The sequence below is a fragment of the Arachis stenosperma genome, chromosome 2 (genome assembly GCF_014773155.1).
Source record: "Arachis stenosperma cultivar V10309 chromosome 2, arast.V10309.gnm1.PFL2, whole genome shotgun sequence".
Classification (NCBI taxonomy): Eukaryota; Viridiplantae; Streptophyta; class Magnoliopsida; order Fabales; family Fabaceae; genus Arachis; species Arachis stenosperma.
This window is the reverse complement of record NC_080378.1, coordinates 107227067-107238245: the sequence shown is the minus strand read 5'-3', so window position 1 is coordinate 107238245 and position 11179 is coordinate 107227067. Positions and strand designations below refer to the sequence as shown.

The following is an 11179-nucleotide window of genomic DNA, read 5'->3' as shown; positions in this document are numbered from 1 at the left end:
AGCCTGAAAGAGATATTTAACCAATTCACAAACCCTTGCATTTTAGAACGTCCTTTTAAGAAACTTTTCCAGAAAATCATTCAGCTTTTTTCGTTTTTGGTCAACCGATCCTGATTGCTTAATGATGATGGTCAATCGCAAATCCTATTATAACAGAGAAGAGCAAGCTAGTGACCAGTACGACAGAACCAAATAATTGGTCTTTTCAAAATTAAATTTCCACAATATTAATCAAATCACGTGTTGATTTTCTTAGTGTAACAATAAAAACATACTAACTATAGAATTAAATGACATAATTTTATAATTTCACAATATTTTTACAAAAAGGAGAAAGAATAAAGTTTGTTTTTCATATTGCAATTACTAAAAACAAATAATCACATTACCATAATTATTTAAAAAAATTACATGAATAGAAATGTGTATACAAGGGTTTTCTATATCATTATTTCTCTTTGGGTATTTAGGATTGTATTTTTTCTTTCTATACAAGTATTATGGCCATAAGAAGTTAATAACAATTGATGTTTTAGTTTTTGGACATAAGTTAAGAACAAGTCTAACTAACTAAAGATTATGGAATTGGGCTGAAAGTTGTTGATGGATCTGAAGGCCCAATATGGCAAAGGCTAAGTGGCCCAGTTGCAGTTTATCCCTACTCTGCACTCCAAACCTGGCAAACCACAAAAAAAGTATCCCTACGCTGCACTCGCCCGCATACAATCCTCCCAGTCCCAGGGAGTTGAACTAAGTAACCCAAGAAGTCAATAACTGAAAAGTGAAAACTTAACCGAATTTGTAACTTCAATAACGGAAATCTCAACGTAATAACTAAAATCTAGTAACGAGCCGAATGAGGGAAGCGGATCTGGAGCTGCAAAGTTCACACATCAAGTTCCAATCTCAATATATCTCATTGTAATTGAGATTTTAAAACACCTCAATAATAACATACTCGTTATTGTATATCCTAAAGAAGTACAGGTTTCAAGTCCCTTTGTTGAATTTAAGGAGTATCCGACCATGGCTTTAGGCTTTTGTTTGGGTAAGTCTAAAATGAGTTCAACAATTATGTGTTTATTGAATGAGCTATATTTATATAGATTATTAGATTTTATTAGATAAAAATCAAAGGCTAATATAAAAGAAGAGTATTGATAGACTCTAATAAATATAGAATATCGTAATACATAAATAAATACTTTAAATGACAATATTTTAATACACAATACTTTAAACGACATCAAAAATTTTTATTCTTAAATAATTAAATAAAATATATAAATATAAAATATATAAGTATTTTTTATTTGTTAAAAATAATTATTATGCAAAAAATTTTATAATATTAAAAAATTATATTAAAATAATATTTTAAACTGTAACATAAAAATATAAAATAATTAAAATTTTATTTTATATTAATAGACAAATAATTAGATTATTATATTCAAAATTTATTAACTAACTATTTTTATTAAAAATATTATTATATAATATATTTTTTTATAAAAATATTTTAAAAATATGATTTATTTAAAATATTATGTATAATACATAAAAATATTAATTTTTTTATTTTTCTTATTTTTTTTAGAAAAACATAATAAATTTATATACATACTTAAATAAAAAAGTTAATTTTTTTATGTATTATATATAATCTTTTAAATAAATTTTACTTTTACAAATATATAAAATAAAAAATTATATTATATAATAATATATTTAACAAAGTAATTAGTTAATATATTTTAAATATAATAATCTAATTATTTGTCAAGTAATATAAAATAAATTTTAATTATTTTATATTTTTATGTTGTAATTTAAAATATAATTTTAATATTATAAAAAAATTGTACATAATAGTTAATCTTAATGAATAAAAAAATATATTTTTTGTATTATTTATTTTATATTTTTAGAACAAAAATTTTTATTTTTATATAGTAAAATATGTGATAATCTTCTTAATATATATATATATATATATATATATATATATATATATATATATATATATATATATATATATATATATATATTAATTAGGGGTGACAAAACGGGCCGAATCCGTCAGGTCGACCCGCCAAGTCCGCTAAAAAAGGTGGATCGGATTAGGATTTGAAACCTGTCAAATTAAAGAAATTTGCCAAATTATGTTTATATGTTTCAATTATGTGACTTTATTTATTTTATTTTATAATTTCGTATATATGTTCAAATTATGTGACTTACTTTTTAAAATAAAGATAGTTCTATTTAAGGGATGGATCCAGAAAGTTTAATATGGAGGGGCGAATTTTAGATAAATTTTTTTATTCTATAAAAATAATTAACATATAATTATTAAAGTTAATTTTTCAAAAGATTTATTAATATATATATATATATATATAATTATAATTTTTTTTACAATTTTATTTTTAATATAATAATTACATAAAAGAAATATAACAATATCAATAGTATATTATAAAATTATAAAATACCAATAATTTATAGTGTGTTTAATTAAAAATGATCACATATTTTATTAATTAAAATTAATTCTTTCAAAAATTTTAAAAAATTTGAAAATAAATTATAAATTATTAATTTTTTGAAAGACACAATACCCTTATAGAATACAAGATATTTTTATAAAAAAAAAATTTTTACAACGTAATTTTAGAAGAAAAAGAAATATTTTTTACAAGAAAAGAATATCTAAAGTACATAATGTGATTATCAAAATATAACCACGCAAGTTATTATTAATATAATAATATAGATGTTAAATATGTTAATATAAAAAAAATAAATGATTTTTTTAATAAATATAAAAATTATTATATAAAAACTAATTTAAAAGATACAAAGACTTGAGAGTATGATATTAAATTAATTAAATAAAAATTATTAGTAAATTAAACAATTAAGACATAAATCTATCACGTAATAAAAAAAATAATACATATAAAATTACTAAATTACGTAATATTATTTATTTTTTTAAACACATATCTCATATATATAAATATGGTTTCTAAAAATTTTGGGGGAGTTGAGGCCACTACTGGCTCCCTCTAGACCCGTCTCTGGACTTTTATTGACAGATATTATTTTGAACAATTTTATTGAAATTGAAAATTAAAAAAAATAAAAAAATAATATTATAATTTGAATTTTTTTATTTGCATTTAATTTTTTAATTAATTTTAATTAATTTTATTCAAAAAAATAATAAAATCAAATGGGCTAGCCCGCCGGCCCATCAATCCGCTATAAAGCGGTGTGGGATAGCATTTTAAACCCACTTTAGTTGGCGGGGTAGACCGGACTGTCCCGTTTATGGTGCGGGGCAGGGAGGGTTGGGCGGGCTGGCTCGCTTTGCCACCCCTAATATATATAATATCTATTAATTTTTTTATATATTAAAAAATTATAATCGTATAATAACATTGAAATAAGAAAACATATTAAATCTGTTACAATAAAACAATTTAAAATATCATTTGAATATAATTTTTTAATATTATAAAAAAAACTTTGCATAAAAATTTTGTGGGTTTGACGAATTTTTTTAATTTTACAGGTTTCAAATCTGAACCCAACCCGCCTTTTTTAACGAATTTGGTGGATATATATATTAAAATATTTTGTTCTAAATAATATTAAAATAATATTTTAAATTACAACGTAGAAATATAAAATAATTAAAGTTTATTTATATTACTTGACAAATTATTGAATTAGTATATTTAAAATTTATTAACTAATTACTTTGTTAAATGTATTATTATATAATATAATTTTTTATATATTTAAAATTAATTTTTTTATTTATATATATTTGTAAAAGTAAAATTTATTTAAAAGGTTATATATAATACATAAAAATATTAATTTTTTATTTAGGTATATATTTAAAATTATATTATTTATTTATTTTTTAAAAAAATTAATAAAAAAATTTTAATATTTTTATGTATTATATATAATATTTTAAATAAATTATATTTTTAAAATATTTTTATAAAAAAATTATATTATATAATAATATCTTTAATAAAAATAGTTAGTTAATAAATTTTGAATATAATAATCTAATTATTTATCAATTAATATAAAATAAAATTTTAATTATTTTATATTTTTTATGTTATAATTTAAAATATTATTTTAATATAATTTTTTAATATTATAAAAAATTTTGCATAATAATTAATTTTAATAAATAAAAACTATTCATATATTTTATATTTATATATTTTATATTTAATTATTTAAAAATAAAAAATTTTATTGCCATTTAAAATATTGTGTATTAAAGTATTGTCATTTAAAGTATTTATTTATGTATTAAGATATTCTATATTTATTAGAATCCATCAATACTCTTCTTTTATATTAGTATTTAATTTTCATCAAATAAAATCTAATAGTCTATATAAGTATGACTCATTCAAAAAGCACATAATTATTGAGCTCATTTTAAACATATCCTTTTTATTTGGTCAATATTACAAGTTGATTGATTATGTCTGGTTTAACTTTTGCAACCCCAAAAATAAAAGATGGTGTTTGGTTGAAGATATAACTTGTAAGAGACAAAATTTTTGCCTCAATTATTATTTGGACTTTACAAAAGTTATGCTACAAGTTGGGGTCATAGAAGAATGTATTTTGTTTAGAATTAAGAATTATGTTGTCCATTTGTCCCTTCACTCCCTTGCTAATTGTTAAAACTTAAAAGAAAGTAAACACAAAAGTAAAACAAGATATCTGCTTTAGTTGACCGGTTTATTGTGTTTAATTACTTGAGGAAAAAAGTATATAAACACGAATTTTTCACTTTAATCATTTTAGAATCGTTTAAAAATTCAAATAATATATACTTTTGTTTTTCTCAGTAAAAAAAAAATTTAAAAATGAAGGAAACATTTATTATGTTGCACTTTTAAGAAAGATATTTTTTGTCTTTTAGAATTTAATTTTACTGTATAAAATAATTTTATATATGTATCTAATCATATAACGTTATTTTAATAAAAATAATTATTTTTATATTAATTACATAAATAGTTATTAAAAAATAAATGTCATTAGAGTACTTTACATTATATAAAAATTAAATCACTGAATCTTCGATACATATTAATTGTCGTATGATTACTATGCAAAGTATAAAGCTCATTGCTATTTTATTTTATTTTTTCGTAGCCCAGTATTTTATAAATAAATTATACGAGATATATATCAAAAGTCAACAATCAAATTTTTTATTAATATAAAAAATATGTAAAAATATAAAATATATAATAGAAATAAATAAAACAACATATATATTAATATACATATATAAATACTTAGTTTATATTTATTTACCGGCACAGCATATTAAAAAAAAACACACAAAAATAAAATTAATATTTAATAGATAAGACTTGAATGGAGACAATATATTTAAAGGTATTAAATTAATATATTTTATATTTAAAAAAAATACAAAAATATAAATAAAAGATATAATTTATTTTTTATTTTTTTATTATTTTTATCAAATTTTTATAATTATTTTTTATTATATTTTTTCTTCATCAATATATTGTACGAAAAAAATAGAATAAATTAAATTAATTTATCATTAAATAAAATTTTAAATTTTAAATTTTGTGTTTATTTTAATATCGTGTCTTGGAGACTAATTTTTCGTGTGTACAATATTTTTGTTTATAAATAACTAACATTTCCAAAAAACAAAAAAAAAAAGAAAAGAAAAAAGGAAACTAAGACTTCCAAAGAAACAAAACATGATTAATCTCATTCATAATTATGGAGTAATAAGCAATGCTAATGAATCTGGAGGACCCGCACATTGACATCAAGTTCTTGTATTAACGAATAACGATGCAGTGAGGTGAGACTTGAAAAACAGAAGCTGAATCAGATCGGACTCAGACTAAGACTTGAACGCGGTTGCATTATATTCCACCTATTACGGTGCACCCGCACCACACGATTCTTCTCCACCACCATTCCGCCACGCTGCAACGGTGAGTAACCGCCGTACCTGTAAAGAAATCGATCCGAATGAGGGATCAGAATCTTGAGCTGCAGGAATCGGGTTGGGAGGAGCTTCGAAAGGAAGCTCGCAAGATCGAAGGCGATCTCGACGTCAAGCTCTCTTCCTACGCCAAACTCGGCACAAGGTTCACCCAAGGACAATCACCAGGTTCTCTTTTTGGAATTTTTTGTTAAATTAAACACGCGATAATCATAATTAAATTCGGTTTATCTGTTTTTTTCTTTTTAGTGATTTTTTTAGAAGTGCTAGATTTAAATCAGGTATAGTGCCGTCCGTACTAACTCCTAGCAAATTAGGTTTTGTGTTAGAAATGTTAGCATCAACATGGACTATGCGGAATTGGGGATTGTGAATATAATGTAGGGGATGTGATGATTTTGGATATAAGAAATTCTCTTCTTACTATGTTCGGTTGTTAATTTCAAGTAGCTTTGATATTAATAGGTTTTACTACGATTAGCATGTTATGTAGAATTGAATGTTAGATGTGAAAATGGCAACATGAAAATATGGTTAGAGTGTTTAGAGAAGGAGGATGTTAAGTTGGATGAGTGAATGCACTAGATAAAATGTGGCTAGAAGCAAAATGCATTAGGGGTTAAGTCAGGGTAGTACCTATTCCAGAAAAGATTGCAGAATCTTGTGTTAATGGTTTGGGCATACGCAGGAAAGGCCTGTGAAAGTTTCAGTGAAGAGAGTAGATCCGATATGGAGGGTAGTTCAGATGTTTAGAGGTAGAAGTAGATCTAGAACAATGATAAGTATAGCTATTAGAAGAGATTGGATTTCAATGGCTTGAATGTAAACATGATTTATTGAGTGGAAATGCTGATGTTGTATGGTTGATGGAGTCAACTCTGCTAGGATGATAATGGTGGGCAATTAGATATTTTTGTTTTCTTTTAGTATGGTAATGAATTAATGATGGGCAGAGACACTCTATGAGCGAATTTCTGATGATCTAACCATTTTTATATCCTTTGATCCTCATATGCTCACCATTGAGCATGTCATGCTCAAAGTTTCAGAAACTAATAAATAACATAAATCAACGGTGAAGGTGAAGGTCTTACATGACCACATATGCAATTTGCAGATCAAAGGATCTCCCCCAGTTTATTATGATGTCTACTACTAAGGTTTTTGCCACATTCATTTATCACCATTCACCACAAGTTGTTTATCAGATAATGTTACTGGTAGAAAACCTTTTATAATGTACAAAAGTTTGATGGTTTAGATTTTTAGGATATTTGTTTTTTTGACAGAGAATCTGTCCGAGTCTCTGCTAGTTTAGATCTTTCTGCCCCTTTTTTGTCTAAGTAAATAATCTCAGAACAAGGTTTAGTGGAATTCTAGATACATATGTTTCAAACCCATAGGACTCTTGCATGAATGGACAAATTAGATTAGACATATGAAACAATTAATGTGTCTTCATCTGACAGCTTAAACTTTCAAGAGAGTTGTGATAAGTGACAGATACAAAGCTAGTTTTGAAGCTGGATGGATGGGACTATGGGAGAAATTAGTTGCATTTCCAAATTAATATCTGTCAGTTCCTTACATTTATGGTGATATGCATTTTCTTATTAGGTTACGTGGATGGAAGCTCACCATCTCTTGGGTCCAGTAGGTCCTGGAAGTCCATGGAAATGGAAATCCAATCCTTGCTCGAGAAACTATTGGACATAAATGATTCAATGAGCAGATGTGCTGCATCTGCTGGGCCAGCTACTTCTGTAACTCAAAAGTTGGCTAGGCACAGAGATATTCTTCATGAGTTCACACAGGTATGTTTACAGTGCATTTATGTTTTTGTATAATGTAGTTGTGAGCAGCTTGAAAAGAATGAATCTGTGGCGGTGCAAATTGTTAAAGAAGTAGATATATTTTGTTGTGCATGACGCATTATGAATTTGTATATTCTTTGTTAAGTAGATGGATAAGCTTGGAATTGGGTTTGACATGACTGAATTTATAGATTTTGATTTCTGAGAATTTATTCATTTTTGCTATCTTCTTACTTAGAATTCTTGAGTTGGACATAATGTCAGATGTGAGTGTTATCTCTACTTTAGTGACATCTTTTTTCCATTCTTGATCCAAAATGATATCTTACTTTGATTTTGGTCATCTTATGCCAAAAGATAAACAAGTGTGTGTATGTGTGTATATATATATATATATATAATTTCCTCTTCATTGGTTCAGGGCTGTGATTGAATGGAGCTTTCATTGATTGAATGTTATCTCTGAATGCAAAATGGAAAATTTTAAAACAGAGAGAACCTTTGAAGTCTTTTGTCATCTACGATTGAGGTTGCAAATGAATAGATTGAATTTGATCTGTCTCTTTACCATGGTCGGACTATCATAAGGAAGCATTATAATGTGCCTAGAATGTGATTATTTTGTCATCTCAACATTATGCATTCATTACAATTTAAAAATTCTGAGGATTAAGGATCTAATAGTAAAATACATGTCCCTGTTACCTGTGCTCTTATGATTTTTCTTTCATTTCATTTTTTGAAATTTGTCAATGCTAGAACTAAATAGTAGAGATAAAGTAATTGAATATGTAGGGAAAGTGATAATCAATATTCTTGCATTCCTTGGGCTTGGCCTCAGCCTCAGCCTGTCCCCTTTTATATCCAAAAAAGGAAAAAAAGAACACTGACAAACAAAGATTTTGTTATTCCATTCCATGCTAACACAACCAGCTAATATGGACTGGAAATGCATAATGTTTTGGCCCATATGTCAAAGTTCAAGTTAAGACATCTTTCATCCTTTAGACCTTTATGAGCTTTAGAAGATGCCCTATATAAAAAACTGAATATCTCTGCAAAAAATGTTGAGCATTGCCCTACAGGAATCTGAGCTTAAGTTTTCTTACAGTGGTCCTATAATTGTGTAGGCATTACACTCTTAACTGTATTTACATATATGCAGTCCTACCATTGTACCATGATATTTTTCTTGCGTCTTCTAACAGGTATATTTTTCTTGGTACTCTGTGTCTAAGCCTACCTACTGTTATGCCAATTTTTTTACTTTTGTATCTGCTTCACAACCCAGCAAGCTTTTGTCATTTAGAACATTACTGTCATAAATTGTACATTGGTACAGTACGCTTAAAGTTATTATAAATTTCATAAGCTGACTTCAAACAACCTCGCCGATTGGTATTCTCCTCAGGAATTCAGACGTATCAAGGGGAACATAAACTCAATGAGGGAACATGCTGAACTTTTGAGTTCTGTCAGGGATGATATTACTGATATTAAGGTGAATCATGAGCATGATTTGAGTTAAATTACATAGATGTTTTTCTAGTTGTTGTACTAGACTTACCCTCTTGTGGCAGACATCGGGTAGTATGTCACCAAGGAATCAATTATTACGGGAGAGAGCTGCCATCCATGGAAGTATATCTCATGTAAGTCAAAGTTCTATGAAGTAAAGTTGCATTTATTCTACTTAAATTATCTCTGAGTGTGAACATTTCTTTATGGGCAAGTGGTGACCACTTAATAAGCATTGGTGTCTTAAAAGTCTCACTGGTGGGGGACAAACCATGCTCATTCTCCACGGCTAGTTCAGGGACCGCTAGCTGAAGCCTTTTAGCCTAGATTTGTTATATAGTGTCTTAACTTTTGTACAGTTTTGTGGGCCTTTTAAATCATATTTATGTTGAAACGAAAGTCAGAGGCTTCTTTATGCAAACGATTTATATGGTCCTGGTATTGAGATCTTAAGTATCCCGGCAGTACTGAAAGTATTGTCCTTTTTTTTCTTTTGAATATCACTTTGCTCGCATATCTCAATTTTTCATTAAGTTAATCTGTGCACACTTGTTGGTTTGAGTGCTCTGGCATTGATTTTAGTTTGATATACTTAATTCTTAACGGCATATTGTCTGTTTTATAATTTTATATTTTCAAAATTTTCAGTACAGGTTTGTTCATTTTTGCAGAATATCTTCCAATTAGATATACCATTTCCCAAGAAAAAATAGTCTTGAATAATCTATTTATTTTGTTAATGGCTATGTTCACTATTGGCTCTTTATAGCTTACATGAACTCACATTAATAGGTCATATAGAAAAACAATTTAGACTGTGTTTGTTTAAAGAGACACAAAATTGTGTTTGGCAGATGAGACATGAACAGAAACATTGTGTCCAGAGACACTGAGTTAGTATATTTTGTATTCATTCTAACAGAAATGACATAGAGACACTAATAAGAAAAACTTTTTTTATTTTTCTTTCATTATTTTTGTTGATTTTTCATAATTATATTTTTTATTATATTTTTCTTCCCAAATTTTTTAAATGAAAAAATAAAAATAAATTGGACTTTCATAATTAGTTTATTACCAAACAAAATACATTAACATTAATTTTTGTGTCTCTTGTCATTTGTATCTTATTCTTAATGTTTTGTTTTATCCTATTCTCAGAACCAAACGCAGCCTTAAGGTCTTATATTACATGACTATATTATCCTTTGTTAAAGTTTTCTTGATTCACTGTTAATGCTTTTTATCAGATAGATGATGTGATTAGTCAAGCTCAAGCAACAAGAGCAGTCTTAGGTTCTCAAAGAGCATTGTTCGGTGATGTTCAAGGAAAAGTGAAACTTCTCGGTGACAAGTTCCCCGTTATTCGTACCCTACTTGGTATAGCATAAAGAAAAAACTTTTCTAATTAGCCACTGATTTTCGGATTCTCCTTATTTTGCTCATCTCCCGTGTGTGTTGCTCTTGCAGTTTCAATTAGAAGGAAGCGCTCAAGGGATACCCTTATTCTGTCGGCAGTAATTGCAGCTTGTACGTTGTTCATCATCATCTACTGGCTTTCAAAGTAATAAGACACAAAACACTATAATCATGGTCCATGAGTCCATCTATATATTGATTGTCCCTAATCTTTGAAGGAGTGGGGATACTAAGCTTTATTTCATTCTCTAGGAGCCTTGTTTTTTGTATGTTAGTTGTTTAACTATTGAAAATATGTTATGAATCTTGGACGAGTTTTGATATAAATCAATATCAGATAGTAAAATTTCGTTGATCTCCAACGTTTTGTCAA

At 26.6% G+C, this 11179-nt stretch overlaps 1 protein-coding gene across 1 annotated transcript; it reads left to right on the top strand.

The window, feature by feature from the left end:
* The first annotated feature begins 5824 nt into the window (after nucleotides 1-5824).
* Nucleotides 5825-11179, top strand: LOC130962314 (Golgi SNAP receptor complex member 1-2). The gene is made up of 6 exons (XM_057888531.1): nucleotides 5825-6223; nucleotides 7673-7869; nucleotides 9281-9370; nucleotides 9450-9521; nucleotides 10638-10767; nucleotides 10858-11179. Exons 1-6 carry the CDS (start codon nucleotides 6082-6084, stop codon nucleotides 10953-10955), a joined length of 729 nt encoding a protein of 242 aa, XP_057744514.1. The 5' UTR covers nucleotides 5825-6081; the 3' UTR covers nucleotides 10956-11179.

Bases quoted from the DNA above. Each gene is read 5' to 3' on its own strand.
- LOC130962314 (XM_057888531.1), top strand. From the start codon at position 6,082: ATGAGGGATCAGAATCTTGAGCTGCAGGAATCGGGTTGGGAGGAGCTT. The intron at 6,224-7,672 runs GTTCTCTTTTTG...TTTTCTTATTAG, and splicing joins CACCCAAGGACAATCACCAG to GTTACGTGGATGGAAGCTCA. The intron at 9,522-10,637 runs GTAAGTCAAAGT...GCTTTTTATCAG, and splicing joins TCCATGGAAGTATATCTCAT to ATAGATGATGTGATTAGTCA.